The 26491-nt window shown below is 41.9% G+C and overlaps 1 protein-coding gene across 2 annotated transcripts in view; it reads left to right on the top strand.

Moving 5' to 3' along the window:
- Window positions 1–26491, top strand: part of LOC126266740 (serine/arginine repetitive matrix protein 2-like) — a 320191-nt gene that overhangs the window by 261266 nt on the left and 32434 nt on the right. For both annotated transcript variants that reach the window (XM_049971227.1, XM_049971226.1), the window contains one exon: window positions 12728–12837. In XM_049971227.1, the coding sequence (XP_049827184.1) occupies window positions 12728–12837 (110 nt within the window). The remainder of the gene's footprint in view (window positions 1–12727; window positions 12838–26491) is intronic.

Raw genomic sequence — 26491 nt, forward strand, 5'->3', positions numbered from 1 at the left:
CCCTCATAGCACCTAAACCTTGTTGAGCTGACGTTTTTAACTCACCTCATCCCTCAAAATTCCACACTAACACTCCACCAAATGCGTAGCCAAAACATTCCAAAGGCCTCACCTTCATCCCTACACCTAAATTTAACCATGCTGGACTTCTCAAAGATCAACTCTCCTCCTCCCAATCTCTGCAATGGAAGCACTTATTTGTAGCCACTCCCCCCAACCAAAACCAACCTAATTCCAACATTGAACCCTGCCTCTTCCAGTTCATACCACCTTCCATCATGATCCTCGCACACTCCCACCTAACCACACACTGGTCACCTTCAGGGAAAAAAGAATAGCCATACTCAACCTCAAAACAAATCCTAACCTAATAATTCTAGCTGCAGAAAAAGGTTCCACCACTGTTGTTATGTATCATAGTGACTATCCGTCAGAAGGCCTCCATCAATTTTCTGACTCTTCCACCTAAAACCTCTAGCAGAGCGGTTCCATCCCAGAAGTCCAGTACAACCTACAATCCCTCCTTAAAGCCTTAGGCCCTTCCCAGAACCTCTCCCCTTGAATCCATTTCCCTCTTCACCACTATGACACCCCACACACCCAACTTGTACATGCTCCCCAAAATCCACACACTCAACAATCCTGGATGTCCCATTGTGCCGGTTATTGTACCCCCACTGAAAGAATTTTGGACCTCATTGTCCAACACCTACAACCAGTTGCCTATAATCTACCCTCCTACATCAAATATAACAACCAATTCTTTCACCAGCAGTATCCACCAACACCCCTCGTGCCCATGGTCTTACTATTATTGAACACTACTTTTCCCAATGTCCTACAGACACCAAACCCACTATTCATTCCTTATAGACCAACATTCAAGAAAGGAAATAGGAGTAACCTATTGATTTACAGACCAATATCACTGACCTCAATTTGCAGTAGGATTTTGGTGCATACGCTGTACTCGAACATTATGAATCACCTTGAAGAAAATGACTTATTGATACATAGCCAACATGGATTCAGAAAATATCGTTCTTGTGCAACACAGCTATACCTTTATTCCCATGAAGTAATGAGTGCTGTTGACAAGGGATCTCAGATCGATTCTATATTCCTAGAGGTCCAGAAGGCTTTTAATACTGTTCCCCACAAGTGACTATTAATCAAATTGCGTGTATATGGAGTATCCTCTCAGTTGTGTGACTGGATTTGTGATTTACTCTTAGAGAGGTCACAGTTCGTAGTGATAGATAGTAAATCATCGAGTAGAACAGAAGTGATATCTGGTGTTCCGCAAGGTAGTATCATAGGCCCTCTGCTGTTTCTGATTTACGTATATGATCTAGGTGATAATTTGAGCAGCCCCCTTAGATTGTTTGCAGATGATACTGTAATTTACCGTCTAGTAAAATCCTCAGACGATCAATTCCAATTACAAAATGATCTAGAGAGAATTTCTGTATGGTGCGAAAATTGGAAATTGGCACTAAACAAAGAAAACTGCAAGGTCATCCACATGGACAATAAAAGAAATCTGATAAATTTTGGGTATACGATAAAACGCACATATCTAAGGGCTGTCAGTTCGACTAAATACCTAGGAATTACAATTATGAGCAACTTAAATTGAAAAGACCACATAGATAATATTGTGGGGAAGGTGAAACAAAGACTGTGCTTTGTTGGCAGAAAACTTAAAAGAGACAGCCTACATTACACCTGTCCGTCCTCTGCTGGAATATTGCTGAGCAGTGTGGGATCCTCACGAGGTAGGATTGACTTAGGACACCGAAAAAGTCCAAAGCAGGGCAGCTCATTTTGTGTTATCGCACAATAGGGGTGAGAGTGTCACTGATATAATACGCGAGTTGGGGTGGCAGTCACTGAAACCAAGGTGGTTTTCTTTGTAGCAAGATCTACTTAGGAAATTTCAATCACCAACTTTCTCTCCCAAATGTAAAAATATTTTGTTGACAACCACCTATGTAGGGGAAAATGATCATCATAATAAAATAAGAGAAATCAGAGCTCAAATGGAAAGATTTAGGTGTCCCTTTTTCCCATGCGCCATTCGAGAGCGGAATGGTAGAGAAGTAGTATGAAAATGGTTTGATGAACCCTCTTCCAGGTACTTAAGTGTGAATTGCTGAGTAACCATGTAGATGTAAATGTATACAACTTACTGATTTTCTCCTAATACACAACTAATTCTCTTTTGAGAGGAAGGTATACAAACATATCTGTAGCACAGCCATGGTTATCCCAATGGCACCCTCCTATGCCAGCCTGTTTATGAGCAACCTAGAGGAGATTATCGTAGCCTCTCACAATGCCAGACCCTTAGTCTGGTTTAGGATCATTGATGACATCTTCATGGTCAGGATTCAGGGCCAAGACATCGTGTCTTCATTCCTTCACAGCCTCAACATGCTCTCTCCCATCCACTGCATCTGGTCCTTCTCAACCCAGCGTACCACCTTCTTAGACATTAACCTCCTCCCCTCAGATGGCTCCATCTGCGCCTCTATCCACATTAAGCCCACCAACCACAAACATTACCTATATTTGAACAAATGTCATACCTTTGACACCAAAAAATTCCTCCAATGCAGAGTGTCTACTTGGGGTGGTCTATCTCTGCAGTGAAAAAAACTCCGTACCCGGTATGCTGAGGGTCTCAACAATGCCTTAATAGATGTGTACCATCCCCAAGACCTAGCCTGCAAAAAAGATCCTCATGGCATTTCCCTCACTTCACCAACCTTCCCAATAACCACCCACAAAGGAATACCCCCTTTATCACCCTATACTTCCTTGGACTGGAACAACAGAACCACATCCTGTGTCAGGGCTTTGATTATCTTTCTTTATATCATGAAATGAGGGACATCCTACCCAAAAATGTTTCCATCCCTCCTAAAGTGGTGTTCCATCACCCAACCAACCTCCACAACCTCCTAGTCCATTCCTATGTCATTTCCAATCCCAGACCCTTGCCACAAGAATCATATCCGTGTGGAAGACCCAGGTGCAAGACCTGCCCAATGCTCCCATCCAGCACTTGCTGTTTGAGTCCCGTCGAAGGTTTATCATACCCTCATCAGGGGATGGGCCACCGATGAAATCAGCCATGTCATTTACTACCTTTGATGCAGTCACTGCGCAGCTTTTAATATTGGTATGACAACCAACCAGCTGTCTGCCAGGATGAACGGCCATCCCCAAACTGTGGACAACTGCAAAGTATACCACACTGTGGCACAACATGCAGCTAAACATAATATGCTCAGTTTCAATGGCTGTTTCACTCCCCTCTACCACCAGTTTTTCTGAATGGTACAAGTGAGAGTTATCCTTGCTGCATATTCTTTGCTCCTGAAACTATCCCGTCCTCAACCTCCAGTAACTTACTGTCCTCACACCCTCCACCCAACATTTTCCACCCTGTCTGTCTTATCATCTCCTCCTCATTCTCATCTCCCGCCCTCTTTGTTTACCAACCTTTTCCATCGCACCCACCCATCTTCTTTCCTCTCCTTTTTCATTCATTTTTTCCCCACAACTTCCTGATAGTGTGCCTGTTGGCATTCTATTCGCTATACATTTAGACAGCGTTCCTCTCTCCCACCACCTGTAAACTACTATTGCTTCCTCTTTCCTGTCTCTGCAGATTGTTGCTTTCATCCCCTGTGATAGTTACAAGGGTCACTCCAAAAGAAACGCACACTATTTTTTTTTAATCCATCTTTTATTCTACATGTTTGAGTTTTACAGTGTGTAGTTACATCCTTTAGGAACAATATTTTCATTTCTCCACATAATTTCCATCCCTCTCAACTGCCTTATGCTATCTTGGAACCAGCACCTGTATACCCGCATGGTAAAATTTTGGACCAACTGGTTGGAGCCACTGTTTGGCAGCGTGCACAAGGGAGTCGTCACCTTCAAACCTTGTTCCATGCTTCGAGTCTTTCAGTTTCCCAGAGAGATGATAGTCACATGGAGCCAGGTCAGGACTGTAAGGCGGATGTTTCAGTGTTGTCCATCTGAGTTTTGTGATCGCTTCCGTGGTTTTTTGACTGACATGTGGGCGTGCATTGTCGTGCAACAGGAAAACATCCTGCTTTTACCAATGTGGTTGATCACGACTCAGTCAAGCTTGAAGTTTCTTCAGTGTCATCACATATGGATCAGAATTTATGGTGGTCCCACTTGGCATGATGTCCACAAGCAAGAGTCCTTCGGAATCAAAAAACACCATAGCCATAACTTTTCCAGCAGAAGGTGTGGTTTGGATTTTTTTTTATTGAGTGAATTTGCATGATTCCACTCCATTGATTGCCTCCTTGTCTCTGGTGAAAAATAATGGAGCCATGTCTCATCACCTGTCACAATTCTTCAAAGAAATTCATCTCCACCATTCTCGTACTATTCCTAAAATTTGCTGCATACCGTTTTTCTTGTTTCTTTGTGAGCCTCTGTCAATATCCTGGGAACCCACCTGGCACAAACCTTTTTTAACGTTATCACTTTCAGTATTCCGCAAACTTTTCGTTCCCCTATCCCAAAGTAGCATGACAATTCATTCACTGTGTTGCGTCAGCAGTCACCAATTCATTAACTATCTGCACATTGTCTGGAGTGTATGTAGTACGAGGCCTACCAGTATGAGGACAATCCTCAATGTTGCCGTGCCTGCTTTCATCACGTAACCTGCTTGCCCACCGGCTAACTGTACTGCGATCAACAGCAGCATCTCCATACACATTTTTCAACCTCTTGTTGATGTTTCCCACTGTCTCGTTTTCACAGCACAGGAATTCAATGGCAGCACGTTGCTTCTGACGAACGTCAAGTGTAGCCATCTTGAAGACATGCTGTGACGGCCCCACTCACGAGAACACGTTGAACTAAGTATGAATTGAAAACAAGCGGGAAGGGTGTATCTACACACTGTAAAACTTTCACATGTACAGAATGAAAACTGTATTTTTACAAAAATAGTGTGCATTTCTTTTGGAGTGAACCTCGTACATTCTGGCCCGAGCCACCGGAGATGGTGGTCATATGTCTATGAGGTGTGCATGCTTCTGTATATGACTGGTGTGTGTTTGTCTGTTGCTGATGAAGGCAGCGGCTGAAAGCTCTGTGTAAGTGTCTTTCAGTATAGTATAGCCTGCTTTACAGTAAGTAGCAGTCTTATCTGAAATTGTTGATATTCCTACCTGGAGTCACCATTGTTTTACCTTAGTTAATCAATAACTTTTGAATGACTGAAATTGAAGCTAAACGAATAGCTTTCTCAGTATCATGAAATTTGTTCTACAAATCTAACTAGGTTGTTGGTTCCTAGGTTTCAATTTTGTCATGTATATTTTTGTATGGTAATGAAATTATATCATCTTCCAATCTCCTGAATCAATTGACATTAAGTGAAAACAATTATCCCACTATGTTTATAGATGGTGACATTGCAACTGACCTAATAAAAATATGAAAAATCTTACCAATTTTGAGAGCTGATAAAATCATGAACACTTATAGTGCAATCAGGATCCTTTATTTGTGATAACGAGATAATGAGGACTGATTGTAGCATAGTAAGTGGTTGGATTAAATGTGCCTTGTTTCAGTACCCCTCCATTGGTTCATTCAGAATATTATGTTAACCGTATGCTGGATGATACCATACAAAACAATCTTAACAAAAGTGATGTTTTCGAACAGGCTGACATCAGTATTTCATGAATAAAGTCATCTGGATAGTTTATTAAAATTTCTTCATTTGTGATGTTGTTTTGACTACTGCCATTGGCAGGTACCTGCAGTTAAGATTAGAAGAACATTAAGAGCAATAGATGTTCATTAAACAACTATAAGCCACAAAATATGACAAATTGAAAAGTTTAAGAAGTCAAAAAAAATTTAAATTCAATCACCAAAACCTTTAGAATTTGCAAGACAAGGTTCAGTGTCAGTATTAAAACCTGTGACTATTGGGGCTTCGTTTAAGAGTTTGACTCAAAATGTGTGCAAAGATGTAATTTCTATCCAATAGGTTATTCACAAAATATTCTCGATGATTGCGGAGTCATATCAAAATTTGAATCACTACAAATTCTTAATTACTTACATTGGCTAAACATCCTGAGTAAATTTTGTGAAGTTATTACATATTATTGTTTGGCATCAACACAGTAACATTCCTGAGTATACGTAATACAGTTCACTTAAAAATTTTCAGTCCTAGCATCACCTTTAAAAATCTAAATACATGACCTTCTTCAAAACATATAGAATTTCAGTCCTACCAAGAAGGAAAAAAGGAACACTGAACATTATCACGTTTTCAAGCAAAGATGTTCATCACTTTGAAAAAGACGAAAGAACAAGCTTACGTTTTGTCAAGGGCCTCGGTGAGGGATATTCATGAAGCACTTTCTTAAGTAACTTGAAAAATTTTCAGTGTCACACAGCACTTGGCCACATCCACAGGCAATGCACAGTCATCCTAACATTCATGTCCTCTCATCAGATATTGCTTCCTTCCTCGTTTTTTAACATAAGTTTTCTTGCTGAAGGCCAGTATTTCCTCGGTTCATGGTAACAGTCAAAACTGAACACTCATCTGTAACATCCTCTAACTACATTGGCATGATCATTTACAGTTACGTAGATCAAATACTCAGATAACATACATATCAACAAAATTACAATAATTAATAAATAAAATTACTTTCAGAAATATTTCAATAATCTTATGCTCCAACAGGAACATTGGTACGCAATGAAATTTTCCTGGAAAATGCCTTTTTCTGTCATAAAGTTTGTCACACAGTATTGAATAATGTATAATGTGAGCTGAAGCATTGATCTTAAGAAAATTTGATTGTGAGCAGTAAAGGTCTGTTGTCAGTATCTTGGTTTGGAAAGCACTAACTAATATATACCAATAACGGCAATCCATTCTCGTAAAAAATAAATAAATGGTCAGCATGTAGCTATATTCTTAGTCATTTGCTTTTACTTGTCCCCTCTGTAAATGGTGGAAGTCATCTGACAGCATGCCACTCCAGAATGTTCACATTCGTTCCCAGCCTTAGCTATGTAATAGTTTTGAATGCCATAACAGTAAGTAACTGGTGTGATTATAGTGTTGAGCGGTGTGTGATGATGTGCATAGTGATTGTTAATACTATTTATAGAAATAAACGAAGAGGCTATACCTGGTCCTTCAGCGGCTCACCATCGACTTTCATGTCACTTCTACGATTCATTGATCTATTACATATTTGTTTCTTTTATGACCTACAAGCCAACTGATTTGGGAGGAGGAGGAGGAGGCAGGGCTTGTGTCAATAGCCACCGTGCTATGAGCCAATCGCAACCTTCTGCTCCCAGCATCCTCCCTCCAGGGGCCAACCCCGCACCCCCCTTCCCGAGGGGTCTCACAGCTCTCTTCTTGAGTACATGTTTGGCTATCACAGGGCCCCAGCCTTTGCATAATTCTTTCCTTTCCATGCTGCATATTGTACTTCCACTATCCCCTCTCCTCTCTGCCTCTCCATTGAATGGCTTTCTTGGTGCCAACCCTGCTTGGACCTGGTTTATGATTGGGCCTCGAGTTTCCACTTCCATTGTATTCCACAACTTTTCATCATATAAACACATGGTGAACATCGTTGGGCTTGACCTGCCACCAATTTTCAAGTTTCTCCAGAAATGTATGTCATGCAGAGGTGGTCGCCCAATGTTTTGTGTGCTCCACCTTTGTGCATTTCCATCTGTGCACCTTTCCCTCTAATACAGTAGTACACCCAAAACTCAGCACAGTAGCCATCCCGTTGTGGGGAGGTCATAAAGTACCTGCGCAGTGGTAGCCCCCTGATCATGCAGGGATCGCTCTGATGGTGTCCGAGTTGAAAACTCCCCATTCATGCCAAGGAGTATGTGATTGTCGTGACTGAAGCACAGGGACTCCAAGCAATGGATAAGTAGCCAGGTAGCTGTTGCTGAGACTGGGTGGTGCCTGTGGGGAGAGCCCCTGTTCGGAGTGGATGGCACCATGGCGGATGAGCCACAAATGAAGCAGATGAAGTTACCTCCCACTGATGGCCATATACCCTCACCAGTCTCTATGAAAGGACAGTCCTCTTTCAGTGCAGAGAGATGAAACCCTAAAATGTTCCCTTCCCTGGCTACACCATGGGAGGAATATAGGGCTAAACGGCAGGCAGACCAATACTCCTTGCAATACTTGTTTTGTACAGGGACTGATGGTGATTCGTTCATGGCCTTAAAGCCCGTCGTCTTTGTGGAGAACTTGGAAGACAAGTTTGGGGAAGCAGCAGCCACCTCTAAAATGAAAAGTCCCAGTCACGGACACTGATTGCTTGTAACAAGCTGTGTGACATACTAGTGACTGTCATTGCCCATAAGAGTCTAAATCTAGTTCAGGGCATTATTTTCCTCAGAGACATGCTCTTAGAATCTGATGACAGAGACGTGCACCAACTTGGAGCAATATGGTGTGCACTTTGGCCGTCATGTACGTAGGGGGCCAAAGAACAATAGGGTTGCTGCCGGTGCCAACATTTTGGCGTTTGAGGGTGATAGGGTGATTCATTGCCTGAAAAGGTGCAATGTGAAACTGTACATTGCCCCCCCCCCCCCCCCTCCAAGCGGTGCTGCAAGTGTTTGAAATTTGGGCACATGTCTTCACATTGCAACACTAGCCCCATCTGTAGAGACTGTAGATGAGTGCTGCATGCAGATGCTCCCTGTGTGTCACCCCCTATCTGTTTCAACTGTGGAAAACACCATTCTCCCATCTCACCACACTGCATTGTTTTCCAGAGAGAAAAGAAAATTTAAGCTTACAAGACTCTGGACAAACTCAGTTACCAAGAGGCCACGAAGAACTATGAGCAGTTGCATGTCAAATAATGTCATATGCTAGAGCTACGATGACATTGGCCACTTTGGTAAAGATACTCCTGCCCATTACCCCTCCTGCAGTGGTCCCTAAGGGCCACTCAATCGTACCTGCTCCAGTGATACTCGGGAACTCCCCTCTTGCTGCTTCCCCCGCACCTGCTTTGGGATCATGTCTCCACCTCCCAGCTAGATACAAATCACCTGCCCCCTGGCTAGGAAAGGGTCCCTCGAGACACTTTCTTTCAAGGTTTCCACTGGTTCACAGCTGGACACCAGCCAGTGGCTGAAGGAGCCACATTCTGCTGGTCGCAGTGCTTTGTGTTGTCCTCTTTACCTGAAACTGATTCAGACAAGCCCTCAGAACCATTAGAATCCTCTAAGGAGAGGAAAGGTAAGAAAAAGTCCTCCAAGGAGAAAGACATTCCGGTGGCCCCCATGCCACCAAATCCTGTCTGCTCCACTACTCTGGGCGAGGCAGAGATTCCAGCGTCTGCCCCGGTTCGCACCACACAATGTAACCTGGAACTTATGTGCATTGGTGCCATAACCTTTCAGCCAGTGGTAGCAGGTGACCCAAAGGCATAACCTGCTCCCTTGGTCCCTTCATGGCCTCACTGTACTTCGAACACATTATTCTCCAGTGGAACTGTAGCGGTTTTTTCCACCACGTGGCTGAGCTATGACATCTTTGAAGTACATCACCTGCCTTCTGCATTCCCCTTCAGGAGACTTGGTTTTCAGCAATGCAGACCCCAGCTCTTTGTGGATACCGGGGGTATTACAAGAATTTTGCTGCCTATGACAGGGTGTTGGGCAGTTTTTGCACATGTGTTCTGGACAGTCTATGTAGTGAACCTGTGCCTCTTAACACGTCTTTGGAGGTTGTGGCTGTTCGGGTAAGGGCTTTTCAGGATATTACCATCTGCAATGTTAATCTCCTTCTGGGAGGTTAAATGTCTCAGAAAATATTGATTTCGTTGGTTTCTCAGGTCCTCCACCTTTCCTAATTTTGGGTCATTCCAACACCCTTAACCCTTTGTTTGGTGGAGACACGGTCACTGGTCAATTAAAGACTTCAAAGATTTAGTGGCACAACATGATCTTTCCCTCTTGAAAAGAGATACCGCCAGACACTTCAGTGTGGCACACAGAACCTTCTCAGACACAGACCTCAGACTCTCGACAGTGGTGACTGGGATGCTTTCACTCCTGCTGTTGACCTTGGCTCTCTGCTGCATGGAGATACAACTACAGCCACTCTTTCGGCAGCTGATTTAGCAATTCCCTGTTGCTTGCACCCACCCCAGCAGCAGATGTCTGAAATTGCAGAGGCCATTTGAGATTGTAGGCAGGTTTTCCAATGCCATAAGCAGCATCCTCATTATTTTTAAGTGGCTCCGTGCCCGGAACCACCACCTAACAAAAAGATAGAAGAGAGAATGCTGGGAATGACACATTTCAAGCATCAGACCACTTATCTCTCCTTCGCGGGTTTGGGATGAGATCAGATGTCTCTATGGATACCAGACACCTGCAGGTTTATCTGATATTACTTTCAATGGCACTGTCTGCACTGATCCAGACACAGTCACCGAACATTTTGGTCTGCACTATGCTCAAGCGTCAGTGTCCTAAATGAGCAATTTGAGCGAAAGCAATTATCCTTTACTACACACCACCTGAATCCATGTAATCCTCCATTCAGTCAGTGGGAGTTCTCGTCAGTGTCCTTGCCCACTACCCTGATACAGCCTCAGGGGCAGACACATCCACAACAACCAAATGATCAAGCACATCAGTGGATTGTCAGTGTCATATCTTTGTCATCTTTAACAGCATCTGGAGTGAGGGTGAGTTCCCATCACACTAGTGAGAAAGCATCATTGTCACAGTATTGAAACTGGATAAGCACCCCCTAGAGATGAACATTTATCACCTAATTAGTCTCACCAACATTCTCTGTAAGTTGCATGAAAGCATGGTGAGCTGGCGGCTGTGTTGGCTCCTTGAGTCTCAGTGTTGTCTACCTCCTCCCCAGGGTGGTTTTCACTGAGGTCATTCCATTACTGATAATTGGGTTTACCTGCAGTCTGCCATCTGAACAGCTTTTGCCCAGTGTCAACACCTTATAGCATTATTCTTTGACCTGCAAAAGGCATATGCCACCTCATGGCCTGATACAATCCCCCCTCAATTATGGGAGTCTGGCATACAGTTTGGCGTCGCCCTCAGGATTGTGGATACTGGATCCGATACACCACTGCCGCGTGTAAGTTGCAACAGGAGCCTTGTGAACTGGCCCTGTGGACAGCTTACTCGTGGAGGCTGGTGCCCCTCCATTGCATATCAGGCGTCAATAACAGTTTGTCAGCTATGCTATCACATTTGCAGCTCTCCTAAGGATCCGAACTACCATCTCCTCTTTCCAAACACAGTAACCCATCTACCGCAATGGCAGCCCCGATCAGAGATTATGATCGCAATCCGTATCCATTACAATTGTTTCCTCTTCCAGCTCTCTTCTGGACCCATTCCTGTACACCTCTGTGGTACATCTCTCGATCTCCATCCGGAGGCCTTCGATCACCAGTTTTCCTCTATCCTTGGCACATTGCAGGGTTTAGAAGTCATCTTCACTGATGTCTTAATGTTTGCAGCCCGTGTAGACTTTGCTTATACTCATGTGAGATGTATTGAACTCTCTTTGCCAGATGGCTGTAATGTTTTCATTGCAGAGCTGGTAGCCATTACTTGTGCTCTTGAGCTATCTGTTCCTGCAGTGGTGAGTCCTTTCTCATCTGCAACAACACTGTGAGCAGTTTGCAAGCTCTTAACCCATGCTACCCTCGTCACTTCTTGTTCATTGCTATCCGGGATTCCCTGCATGCCCTTGAACAGAGTGGACTTGAAACCACCAAACAAAGTACAGGTAATAAAGGAGACTACATATGTGTGTGGGGGTCCTCCATGTAGGACTCTTGCAAGGACTCTACTGTCTGTTGCTGGAGATGCATTGGCCACACTTGGCTGACTCATGCTTATCTCCCCCACAGCAAGAACCTTCCCCACTGTCTTTGTGGGGTCTGTTTGATGGTGGTCCATATTTTGCTGGACTGTCCCAACCTATCCACCCTCCGGTGGACTCTTAATCTCCCTGGCTCACTACCCTGGTAGTAGAAGATGATGCCCCAGCAGCTGACTTAATTTTATGGTTTATTCATGAAGTGGGCTTTTACCACTCTCTTTGTGGGAGGGCCGCTTGATGTAGTACTGACCAAAAAATTCGGTAGTAAACTTGGGCTCAAACTTACATTGAAGAGCTATGAGCACTTGTTCGGTAGAACATGTGTGTTTCACAGTTGCAAAGATGAACAATTGCTCATAGCTCTTCAGTGTATGCACTTTAGGGTCCATATTTACTGGGCATGTTATTCTTGTTTTGGTCCATAGTAACTGCTCCCAAGACATGGAAAACAAAAAGCTTGCAATAGAAGAGATCCTCTGCAGAGTTTTTAGAATGATTTTTGCTTATAACTTTTGACTCTGTCATTTCTAGAGCAGGGTCCCGTACCTCAAACTGATACATTTACCTTTCTCCATCATCCCTGAAAGTTTGTTTCATAATCACGGACCCACCCCATGTATTATCAGAAAATATATCTACATTTAGCTTATAACAGGAAACAACAAACATACCTGTCATCTACAATTTCTTAAGAATATAAAATGTCCCTCATTTCTATTGAGAGAATTTTAACTTGGCTTCTGATTATATTTTCAGGTGGAGTAGAACAGGATGTTTTGGCATTAAATGAACTATGTGTAAAATGTCAGTGGAAACCACCGGAATTTGAGAGCTGCCCCACTACTGGAAATGAGCACATTTTCAAAGTAAGTAGAATAGATAAGAGAGTATATGGAATCAATAATAATAATAATAATAATAATAATAATAATATTGAATATTAATAACTACACTGATCAACAAAATTATTTTTTTTTAATATTAAAAGAAGTATAATGGGTGATTCATACTGAGTTTTTTGTGTTGGTTTCAAATAATTTTACAGGCGTATTCCATCACCCATAGCTTGTGAGTAATCACATTAATAACATTTCTGGTGATTATACATTTGAGTAAATGTAAAACCTAAACTGGAAGATACTTTATGTATGTAAAATTAGTGTGAGGTAGATTTTTGGCTACTTGGCTAGAAAAAAGAAAAACATCTCTTATGAGTGTTCACGATAGTTTCCCATCATATTTAAAGCCCATTTTCCATGGAAGCATTTTTCCATTTCAGCGATGTCGTGCTGGATACACTTGCCATGTTTGTTACTAACACCACCGAGGGAAGAAATTTCTGTGGGAGACCAATGTGTATGTTTTCAATCACAGATTACATTCCATCACCTTGAAGTTCTCAGTCAGTTTTCTCACAAGTTCTCTATAATGTTCAGACTGAGAGTTTCCTAAAAAGGTTACTGTAATGTTTTTGAGAGAACTGTGCAGCTGATTCTTGCATATTTAAGAGGCTTTCATAAGTTCCATGATTTGAGGGCTCACCAATATGCCCCCCTTTAGTTTTGCTTTGCAGATCTTAGGGAACTTTCCACCACTATCCCTTGATTTCACAAAATTCTTAATCAAACCTAGTTTGATGTGCAGTGAAAGCAATGAATTGTAGACAGCACTTACAAGTGATGGATGAGCAATCTTTGTATAATGATCACTTCTATCTCCGCTATCCCACATGCACAAGAAGCTGCAAAATTTTGTATAGCCAAGTTATAATCCAGATATAATAGCTTCACTTTATAATTAGACCTGCCAGCAGCAGTAGTCATATTGGATATTGGAAAGCAAGAGATGCATTTTCATGGAACTTTCCCTCAAACTATCTGTGTAAGGCATAAGAATGGATTGAAACTTAGTTTTTGAGGTGTTATAGAACAAACACCAAGGGACTCCATCAAGGTTTAATAGTATTATAGAAAATTGGGTCCTCCTCCTCAGAAAATAAATGCTCAAATTCCTTTTGACATTACTTAACTGGCTTGAGATCATCAACTACTTCCATAAAATCTGGATCTTTCTATGGTATCAACACTTCCAAAAATATTGTCACATTTTTGCTGTCTGATGGAGGTGGTGTGGGATGTCATTATCCATGAGACAATAGTCAAATTGCTGATTCTGAAGACAGAAGTTTTACAGCATGTTTAGACTTTGAACTAATTCCAGATAAATTTGTCAAGCAGAAGTAGCAGTTTTACTGCACCACTAATGCCAACATTGTAATATGTTTCAATCGTAGGAGATATACTATAATGACAGGCTCTAACAGCATAGCAATATGTTGGTGAAAAACAATGTCAGCCAATGTAGCTCACTGTCGTAATACTACGATTTGTCTTGACAAGATCTTGCCTTTACCCAATGACGTAATGTGTGGGACTTGAAGTAATCGTCAGTATTAACATGATGATGTCACATAAAGTGCTATGTTTATTTTCTCACACTGTAAATTACAATCTAGCTCCCTACATCATCACCATGTACGAAAAGATGGACACAAAAACATTTTGTGGCACAATGGGGTCAGTGATAACTATTTGGATATTAATCACAATAATACATCTGACTATCAGGGTTCACTAGGTTTCAAAGATGAACTACCAACAAAACTAGTATCACTCACCAGAAGAATGTTAACGAGACTCTATGGGGAGTAGGAATGATGTATTTACTTTAGCAATAAACAACACACTGCAAAACATACAAGAGGCAAAGACATAATTATATACTGTTTATGTCTCATTGCCAGTCAACAAGAACCTTTATAAGTAGTGCCTTGGTACAACAATATACTTGATGTTCCGGCATAATGACAAGTGCTGGCATGTTGGCGTGGAACATTACAGCAGAAAGGGCTGTGAGACAACGTCAGCCTATGGTACACTGACTGGGACGACACCACGAATGGAGTGGCAGCTACATGAAGAGAATATAAGTGCCACCCCAGCTAGCTGCGGCCAGAGTGGAAGACTAGCCGTCATACAAACACTACAGCAGTGACTTATGAACTGTTTTGTTTGCTTGCATTGAAATTATATATATACCGAAGGACATTGATTAATTGGCTGTCTTCATTTGCTTGCGACACACCTTAGTTAAAATGTGGACTTGAGTATTGTCAAATTAACTTACTGTGATAAACTCCATTAATATGTTTTGCTTGAATTGTTGTCTAGCAATCCTTGAAGACAGCTTCATAGGCACCCTGTATTAGACATGTGGGCAGAATTCCACACTTGACTCTATTGAAATTTTATCATAATAAACTATTTCATTAATCTCAGTCCTTCAGAAATTAAATGGACTAACCTTTTATTTGTACTTAATCACTTTTCCATAACATACAAACTTGCTTTCCCCGTCTAAAGATTAATTATCTTTCTTTTCATTACAAGTCATTCACTGAAAAATATTATTCCTTTTCTTTATTTTCTTCGAACTTTGCTTTTACAAATAATCCATTCTTTTACTTCATTGGCCTTTGGGTTTACTTTATTCCGAAAATATATTTTCCAGATGTTAGTCTGCTTTCAAATAAAACTGATTATTTTTTCTTGTAATTATTTTGAAATAGTTTGGGGATAAGAGACAAGTCGGGTACTGACTCTTTCAGTTTAAAACTGTTTTCTTTATTTCCTGCAGTTAATTAAACTACCAGCACAAGTCAGCCTTTTTTTTTTTTTTTTTTTTTTTTTTTTTTTTTTTTTTTTTTTTTTTTTTTAAGTGCTGGTTCACTGTTCAGAACGCCAGTAAGCGGAAATGTAATTAAAAAAATAAATAAAACAAAAAACCTGAGTGTCAGCCCCACTTTACAGCTATATGAACAGAGAATCAGACAAAACTTAACCACTTCAGCGTTTGACTACCACAACCCACTAATAAGTAAAATTCAATAGACAGCACTCATTGATCTCTCTTTGAGAGAGAATTAGCATGTTCTCTTTCAAATGATTCTTGATTTGTTGCTTTGGGACAAGGGGAAAAGCTATCACATTCTCAATAAACTTCTGATTGTTTCTCAGTAAATAACTATAGCGCAAGATGACCGTTTCCTTTAATATAGACTACACATTCAGTTCATCCAATGAGATTTTCTGAATTTACTATATTGCGACGCTGACGCTGAAGTTGCACAATAAATCCTAACCCAAGTGTTGCTAAGTTACTACTCCTTGGTACCTGTGTACACCTATACAACCATAATAACACAACGCAAAGCTGCTATCTCTTAGTGTGTTCTTTAATCTCGATCCCAAAACAATTAAACGACTTTGCGTGAACATGTCTCTTCACATACACCATCCAACAGAAAATCTCACAAAAATATTGAAATATGATTCCCCTACCATCACGTGGGTATTAAACAGCACAACGCACCATTAATCACAACTACGAGAAACTAATCTCACACTTCAATGAATCGGAGCTTTTCTGCCAAAGATCGACCTAATAATCATTTCATACATAAACCAATAATCTTCTCAAAAACCCTTTCTAAACAAACACATTTGACTTCTATCCCCATTGCAGACTACTTCATGTGTCGTATGTATGAGCTGATCTCATTACGCTCTTGAGGTAATCTCTCTTAAGGCTCACTACTCAAACGATACTCGGATACTACTCCTGAAATTCTCAAAGGACAAGCCAAGAAACATTCTCTTCTAACAAACATACCACGCTAATTCTTTCTTTAACAGTAAGTGTTTCTTCTATGCAGTCACTGGCAAATGTTCGTAGTGGCCAACTGCATCGTAGTTGTTGTCTTTGCTGCAAGCCGTGATGCAGCAATTGGCTGGGCATTGCAAACTCACTGACTTGACAGGACACAGCTTTTCTCAACCCTCAAATGTCACATACCTAAAACAAAATAATCGCTTCATTCTTCTAGCACATAAAAATTGATAGTAAGAGTTGAGGCGATACTAACAACTGATGCGCTTTTTTCAGCCTGAAGATGGTTTGGCGCATTACACAGTCTATAATGTAAATTGATAGATAAAAAATCTATTCAGCAACCGACAGCAGGAGAAAACACACACACACACACACACACACACACACACACACACACACACACACACACACACAAATAAATTTAACTTTTACAATCTTTCGGAGCCAGTTGTTCCTTCTTCTGACATAAGAGTTGAAAGGGAAGGAAGTTTTTCGTTCACATCCCATCTGGTGAGTCTCCCCTGACCCAGAGTTTTGGTTTGCACACTGTCTGTTATTTTTGTCATTGAGAGATTCCTCAGGATCCTGGTATCACAACGGTCAGCAGTTTATGTCATGAGAGTTTGAGGACTTTTGCATTTGCAGTGGTATCTGACTACCGCTCTGGCTCACCCGTCTTCTATTAATAACTCAGAAGTGGAGCACTTTGCCCGTAGGATGTGTCAGAACATGTCCTATCAACTGGTCCCTTCTTCTAGTATTATTCAATACCTCCTTGTTAGTTATGTGATCTACCCATCTAATCTTCAGCATTCTTCTGTAGCACCACATTTCAAAATCTCCTATTCTCTTCTTGTCCAAACTACAAACTATTTATCATCCATGAAACTTCCTGGCAGATTAAAACTGTGTGGCGGACCGAGACTCGAACTTGGGACTTTTGCCTTTCGCAGGCAAGTACTCTACCGACTGAGCTACCCAAGCACGACTAACACCCCGTCCTCACAGCTTTAATTCCACCAGTACCTCATCTCCTACCTTCTAAACTTCACAGAAGCTCTCCATGTTTCACTTCCATACATGGCTACACTTCATACAAATACATTCAGAAAAAGGCTTCCTGACACTTAAATCTATACTAGATGTTAACAAATTTCTCTTCTTCAGAAATGCTTTTCTTGCCATCACCAGCCTACATTTTATAACCTGTCTATTTCAACCATCATCAGTTATTTTGCTGACAAAATAGCAAAACTCATCTACTGCTTTTAAGTGTCTCATTTTCTTATCTAATTCCATCAGAATCACCTGATTTAATTCGACTACATTCCATTGTCCTTGTTTTACTTTTGTTGGTTTTCATCTTACATCCTCCTTTTGAGACATTGTCCATTCCTTTTAATTGCTCTTCCAAGTTCTTTTCTGTCTCTGACAGAGTTACAATGTCATTAGCAAACGTCAAGGTTTTTATTTCTTCTCCCCGAATTTTAATTCATACACCAAATTTTTCTTTCGTTTCCTTTACGGCTTGCTCAATATACAGATTGAATAACATCGGGGAGAGGCTACAACCCTGTCTCACTGCCTTCCCAACTTCTGCTTCCCTTTCATGTCCCTCGACTCTTATAACTGCCATCTGGTTTCTATACAAATTGTAAATAGCCTTTTGCTCCCTGTATTTTACCCCTGCCACCATCAGAATTTGAAAGAGAGTATTCCAGTCGACGTAGTCAAAAAGCTTTCTCTAAATCTACAAACGCTAGAAACATAGGTTTGCCATTCCTTAATCTATCTTCTAAGAAAAGTTGTAGGGTCAGTATTGCCTCACGTGTTCCAGTATTTCTACGGAATCCAAACTGATCTTCCCCGAGGTCGGCTTCTACCGGTTTTTCCATTCGTCTGTAAAGTATTTGCGTTAGTATTTTGCAGCCAGGACTTATTAAACTGATAATTCAGTAATTTTCACATCTGTCAACACCTGCTTTCTTTGGGATTTGAATTATTATATTCTTCTTGAAGTCTGAGAGTATTTTGCATGTCTCATACATCTTGCTTACCAGACTCCCGGGGCCTTGTTTCAACTTAGATCTTTCAGTGCTCAATGAAACTCTTCACGCAGTATCATATCTCCCATATCATCTTCATCTACATCCTCTTCCATTTCCATAATATTGTCCTCAAGAACATCACCCTTGTACAGACCCTCTATATACTCCTTCCACCTCTCTACTTTCCCTTTTTTTTAGAATTAGCTTAGAATAAGCCTCTACATCCTTACATTTGTCCTCTAGCCATCCCTGCTTAGCCATTTTGCACTTCCTGTCTCATTTTTGAGACGTTTGTATTCTTTTTTGCCTGCTTTATTTACTGCATTTTTATATTTTCTCCTTTCATCAATTAAATCCAATATTTCTTCTGTTACCCAAGGATTTCTACTAGACCTCGTCATTTTACCTACTTGATCCTGTGCTATCTCTGTACGACCTCTGGTTTAGTCAGGTTATCCAGGTCCCATTTCCTTAAATTCCCACCTTTTTGCAGTTTCTTCAGTTTTAATGTGCATTTCATAACCAATAGATTGTGGTCAGAGTCCACATCGCCCCTGGAAATGACTTACAATTTAAAACCTGTTTCCTAAATCTCTGTCTTACCATTATGTAATCTATCTGAAACCTGTCAGTATCCCCAGGCTTCTTTCATGTATACAACCTTCTTTTATGATTCCTGAACCAAGTGTTAGTTACGATTAAGTTGTGCTCTGTGCAAAATTCTACCAGGGGGGTTCCTCTTTCATTTCTTCCCCCCAAATCCATATTCACCTACTATGTTTCCTTCTCTCCCTTTTCCTACTACCGAATTCCAGTCGCCCATGACTATTAAATTTTTGTCTCCCTTCACTATCTGAATAATTTCTTTTTATTTCATCATACATTTCTTCAATTTCTTCGTCATCTGCAGAGCTAGTTGGCATATAAACTTGTATTACTGTGGTGGGCGTGGGCTTTGTGTCTATCTTGGCCACAATAATGTGTTCACTATGCTGTTTGTAGTAGCTTACCCACACTCCTATTTTTTTTATTCATTATTAAACCTACTCCTGCATTACCCCTATTTGATTTTGTATTTATAACCCTGTACTTGCCTGACCAAAAGTCTTTTCCTCCTGCCACCGAACTTCACTAATTCCTACTATATCTAACTTTAACCTATCCATTTCCCTTCTTAAATTTTCTAACCTACTTGCTCAATTAAGGGATCTGACATTCCACGCTCAGATCCGTAGAATGCTAGTTTTCTTTCTCCTGATAATGACATCCTCTTTAGTAGTCCCTGCCTGGAGATCCGAATGGGGGACTATTTTACCTCTGGAATATTTTACCCAAGAGGACGCCATCATCATTTAACCATACAGTAATCAGTCAATCATCCAGGCTGTTGCCCCTACAACTACTGAAAAGGCTGCTGCCCCTCTTCAGGAAGCACACGTTTGTCTGGCCTGCAAGAGGCATGCAAGCCTCCCCACCAACGGCAAGGTCCAAGGTTCACGTGGGGAGGTTCTGGCTATATACCAGGCATTATTGGTCAGTAGGCGCAGTCTGGAAGAATAGTTGTATGGTTGCCATCCATGGAGTTTCATGGATTTGCTGCACCCTGAGTCACATGCCATGAACCACTGGGTACTGTCAGATTTTCCTCCCAGAATGCCATTTGGGCCCGTTTCTTCATATGCAGGGCTGGCAGCTGGGTATCACAGTAGGCCACAAAGAGTGACAATTGTTTGTGGTGTATGTTGGTTCGAAACAACTAACCTGTCATTCAAGTCCGCTATGCGTGCACCCTGTTGGGACGTCACTGTTGTAGTCTGGTGGTCTGCTGGATGACAAGTTGAGTCACAATGTTGTTCTAAATGAAGGCTCCCATTTGCAGCAGTGTGTTTTCCCATTGCCGCCTTGTCACCATGCTCCACAGTCCTCCCATTGCCTGCAGTAGCAGCTTCCAGTGAAGCCCACCCTCTACCTGCTGATGAGAAGCCCGTGGATTTTGATCTGCTCTCCTCCCCCTCCCCTCGCTGATGGAAGTGACTTAACCTCCATTACCGTCAGTGGACCCACCATTGCTGTAACCTCCATGCTATTCCGCCCTTCTGACAGAGCCACTGGTGTTGATGTTGCCTCCTTTGGTGCTTGGTCAGCTGTCAGATTTTCCAATGGCTTCTCTGATTCTACACTGGGGCTCATGGTGCAAGCGTGGTCTTTTTTTATCTACTTGGCCTTTGCGGGGGGAGGGATTTTGTATCCCTAACAGTGGCATGGGTGGTGCAGAGGGATGTGGAGGGCTCATGCGACACATGCGGAGATGGTTTTCCTGGAGGCAGCAGTAGACCAGGCAGGCAATTGCTCTTCTGGAGTTTGGCCCACAGCCGACCTCATCTAGCTTATCATGCTATGTGTAATGCCGAGTGCTTGGCTTTCGGCTGTCCACACCGCCCTTGCACTGTGCTTGTTGCTAAGTGGTTTCAAACTCTGCTTGCTGTAGATCCACTTACACAGATAATTCTTGTTCCTCTTGAGGGGTCCAGTTTCCCAGCTATTATCAAGCCACCGTCAGCCCAAGATGTATCCACACTGACCCTGCAGTGAAGCAACATTGTCATGCCTATGCATGTACTAAGTGTTCTTTGACCGCAAGGCCATGGGCATGGCAGATGCTGGTGTAGAATGACATCACAAGGAATCTGGTGGTAATGGAATGGATACAGTGGAGAGGCAAGCCTTAAATGTAGGATAGGAAGTTGCAGACAATTGTTTCCATTGTGGCTGGGTACACTGCTCCCACAGAATGAACCTATGCTTTTGTTACCCGTCTGCTCCAATCTATCTTCCATAACGTCTTATGATATGTTCAAGACTCCACTCACTACCTTCACTACCTCTACACATTTCGTATCCAATTACCACCAGATTCCTGTTCGTCACTGTGGTTGCAACATCTTTCTACATCAGCACCTCCGTGCGGCCATGGCCTTACAGCCAAGGGAACACTACCTCCCACCGTGTCATCCTGACAGTAAACCGACACCTCTTTCCTAATCCTCCAAGCCGAATCCTCCTAGCCGAGCACATCCTGACTCACAATTATTTCACTTTCAAAGGCTGTCTACAAACATACCCATGGTACTGCAATGGTACCATCCTAAGTCAACTTATTTATGGACCATCTGGAGAACTGCTTCTTATCTAGTCAACACTTAAAACCTCTTGTCTGGCTCAGTTTCATTGATGACATTTTCATGATCAGGATTGTCAGCAAGGACAGCCTTTGCTCTTTCCTCCATAATCTCAACATTTATTCCCAAATCACTTCACCTAGTCCATCTCAATTCATGAAGCCACCTTCCTAAACGTCAATCTCCACCTCTCAGACGCCACCATAAACACATCTACACATATCGAGTGCAACAACCACCAACAGTAGTTCCACATTGACAAATGCCACCCATTCCATGTCAGAAAGTCTCTTTCTTACATCTTCGTCATCCATAGATGCCACATCTGCAGTGGAAATTTAATGATATCTTTCCAGAGTCTTTACTGACAGGCAATATTCTATCCAACTCGTCCATCAACGAATCTCTCGTGCCGTCTGTGCTTCTAATACTAGCAAACCTGTTAACCGGCCAGTTATCAGCTCTCCTGTGATCATGCAGTATTGCCCTGATGTGGAAAACCTCAAAATTATATCCACCAGGGCTTCTAATACCACTCGTCGTGCCCTGAGATGAGGATATCTTACCCAAAACCCTACCCACATCCCCCAAAGTAATGTTTCACCACTGACGCAACCTATAGAATATTATTGTCCATCCCTGTTCCAATCCTACTCCCAGTCCTACACACAATGGGTCATTCCCTTGTGGTTGACCCAGGTGCAAGATTTGTCCCAAACACTTACCCACCCATCCGCTCACCCACCCGCCATCTCCTATAGCACTCCAGTTGTAGGAATTTCCTACCCTATAAAAGGCTGGGCACATTTGAAAGCAGTTTTTACTTATATCAGGTATGTTTCAAATACTACACAGCATTCTATGTGGGCGTGATAAGTAACCAACTGTCCACTCGCATGAATGGTCACTGCTCCACCTGTGGCAAACCACAAACTTGACTACACAGTTGCCAGACATGCTGCACACCACAACACAACACAACTGACTTCAATCACTCCTTCATTACAAGGGCCATTTGGATACTCCCTTGCAGTACAAGTTTCTCTGAACTACAGAGGTGAGAATTCTCTGTTCTCACATTCCCCTTAGCCTGAACCTCCTCTTACCTGTTCCCACTGCCTTGCCTTATTTTACCTTTTCCCTTCTCTCTTTTGTCCATATCACTCCTTCTCTGCCCTATTTTCTCCCACCACTCTCCTGCCTTCTCTCCTGTGAGCATTCTCTCTCTCTCCCCCCCCCCCCCCCTCTGCCTCCCTATCTCCCTCGTCCCCTCCCTCCCCCCATCTTCTCCCCATCTCCTTCTCTTCTTCCCCTTATCAACCCCTCTCCCTTCTCTGTCCCATACCTTCCTGCCTCATTGTCTTCACCTTTCTCTCATTTTTCTCCCTCCTTCCTCTATCTCCCCCTTCCTCTTTTTTTTTTGCTGTACCCTCTGTACTCTTTTTGTCTTGTTGTGTGCCTGCAGAGTCATCTGTCCAAAGACCTCCTCCTTGCGTCTTTCCCTATACCCTCCCCATCTCTATCAACTCAGGCAACTGCATGCATTAGTATCAGTAATCAGTGACTGCAGGAATGTGTGTTTGGGTGTCTGTGTGGTTGTATGTGTGTCCTTGTGCTAGAAAAACAGCTATTGCTGGAATGCTATTGTGAGTGCTTATTTTCTTACATATTCCTGGGCTCCACACATTGATCTGCTATAGGTGAGGGATTATTTTTCCTTTTTTTATGTATTTCTCCATTCAGGAATTTCCTTACATTCCTGTCTCTGTCTTCCCCTTAAATTTTACCCTTTACAAGATCATCAGTCCACCTAATTTGTGACATCTTTCTATAACACTATGTATTAAATGCTTTGATTCTCTACTTTAAAACCACGTATTAAATACTTAAGTTCTCTACTTTCATCTGTCCTCGGTTTACTCTCAACCATTATTCTGTACTCAGCAGACTGTTCATTCCATTCAGTGTGCGCTGTAATTTGTTCTCACATTGACTTATGATAATATCAATATCATCAGTGGATCTTATCATTGATGTTCTTTCACACTTAAAGTTTAATCCCACATCTGAATTTCTCTTTTATTCCTTTGATGTACAGATTGAACAATAAGGAAGAAAATTTGCACCCCTGTCTTACACCTTTTTTATCCAAGTAACTCATTCTTGGTCTTCGATTCTTATTGTTCCTTTTTGGTTCATATACACATTGTATATTACCCATGTTTCTAAGTAGCTTCTTGCTCCATTTTACATTGTCAAGCATTTTTTGTAGGTCAACAGAGTCTATGCTCATATCTATATTTTTCAAACAGTGGAAAATCCAGGATGGAATGCAACAATATTATGTCATGTCCTCCCCCGCCTAGCCCCTTCCCTGTACCCATTCCACATTCCAGCACTACACAGCTCTCTGTTCCCCCAACGCGCCCAGTCCTTTTACTTCTCTCCTTTTCCGTAACCACCCCTTCCCACCTCTCCACCATGCTCTGTCTAACCTCCAAACTGGACCTAGCTACCCTACCCTGTCTCCACCTCATCCCTGCGCTTCACCATCACAACCCGTACCCTGCTATCCCTCCCCACCTCAGCCTCCTCCTTATCCCCAATTGCCCGTTCCCCGTCTTCATGCACTGCTATTGCTGCTCATAGTGTGGCTTCAGCTGACAGAGACAGCGGTCGTGTGTGTGTGTGTGTGTGTGTGTGTGTGTGTGTGTGTGTGTGTGTGTGTGTGAGTGAGGACACGCACGCATGTGCGCAAGTTGTCTATTTTTGACAAAGGCCTTGTTGGCCTAATTCATAATTTGTGACAGTATTTTCCTTGTGCCTATCTGTGTCTCAGCATCTGTGCTATTTGGTGAGTAGTAACTATACTTCCATAATGCTACCTATATTTTTCGTAAGTCTTGCTTCCATTATCAGTTGCAACATCAGAAATGGCTGATTGTCATCTAAGAGATCTTCAATTTTCTTTTCCATTGTTCTGTACGTCAGCTATTTGGATGCATGAGCTGTGTTCCAATTGTCTGATAATTTTTGCATTTATGTGATCTTGGATATTCAGAATTGTGTGGATGATATTTTTCTGAAAGTTTGAGGGTACGTCTTCTGTCTCATAGATTCTACACACCAATTTGAAAGTCTTTTGGTTACCACATCCCCAGTAATTTCAGAAATTCCAAAAGAATGTAATCTCTGCTTTCTTTTATGTAATTGCAAGTGTTGCATAACTCTGGTAAACACTGACCGTTACACTAGATTATCTTAATCTTCCAAGTTGAGTTCGGTATTCTCTTCTATCATTTCAGTTGATAGTTCCTCTTCCTTGCAGGAGTCTTCAGTGTATTCCTTTTACCTATCTGCTGTTACCTCTACGTTTAACAGTAGAAGTGCTCGTGCCCTTTTAATATGGATGCCTTTTCCTTTAACTTCTGTGAATGCTGTTTTGACTTTAGTATGTGCTGAATCTGTCCTTCCAACAACCATTTCTTTCTCGGTTTTACAGAAAGCATTTGACACAGTGCCCCACAGCCAGCTGTAATGAAGGTACTAGAATGTGGAATAGGTTCCCAGGTATGTGATTGGCTCAAAGACTTCATTAGTAATAGAACCCAGTTCATTGTCCTCTATGGTGAGTGTTTGTCAGAGATGAGGGTACTCTCAGAAGCGCTCCAGGGAAGTATGATAGGACTGCTTTAATTTTCTATGTTCAGAAAAGATCTGGCAGGCAGGTTAGGCAGCAGTCTGTTTGTTCGTTGAAGGTGATGTGGTGCACAGGAAGGTGTCGAAGTTGAGTGATTGTAGGAGGGTACAAGATGACTTAGACAAAATTTCTTTTTTCTAGTTGGTGTGATGAATGGCAGCTAGCTCTAATTTATAAATATGCAAGTCAATATGGAGTGTTGGAGAAACAAACCTGTAACACTCAGATAGAGCACTAGTAGTGTCCTGCTTGACACAGTCATGTGATTTAAATATTTGAAGCTGACTGCAAAGCAAATCTACTGCTGCTAACATACATTTTGCTTAAGGGCCATGAAGATAAGGTAGAAGAAATTTTGGCTCTAAAGGAGGTTTGTGAACAGTCGTCTCTCTCTCTCTCTCTCTCTCTCTCTCTCTCTCTCTCTCTAACAGTGGAGCAGGAAAGGAAATGACTAGTAATGTTACAGGGTATTCTGCGCCACATACTGCACTTGCAGAGTAGGTATGTAGATGTGGATATAGATTTTCCTGTAGCCATTTTGCTTTAGTTTCCTTGCTCTCCATGTTTATTTCATTCGTAAGTGATTTATGTTGTGGTATTCCTGTCTTTTCCTCAGGATTTTTATACTTCCTTGTGTCATCAATCAGTTGAAGCATTTCTTCTGTTACTCAGGGTTTCTTAGCATTTACCCTCCTTGTACCTCTGTCCGTCACACATCTGTTATTGCATATTTTAGGGATGTTTATTCCTCTTCAACTGAACTGCCTGCTGTGGACTCATTATCACAGTATTTACAGCCTCAGAGAACTTCAAAAGTGCATCATCATTCTTCAGTAGTTCTGTATCCCATTTCTTTGCAGAT

The sequence above is a fragment of the Schistocerca gregaria genome, chromosome 4, assembly GCF_023897955.1.
Source record: "Schistocerca gregaria isolate iqSchGreg1 chromosome 4, iqSchGreg1.2, whole genome shotgun sequence".
Classification (NCBI taxonomy): domain Eukaryota; kingdom Metazoa; phylum Arthropoda; class Insecta; order Orthoptera; family Acrididae; genus Schistocerca; species Schistocerca gregaria.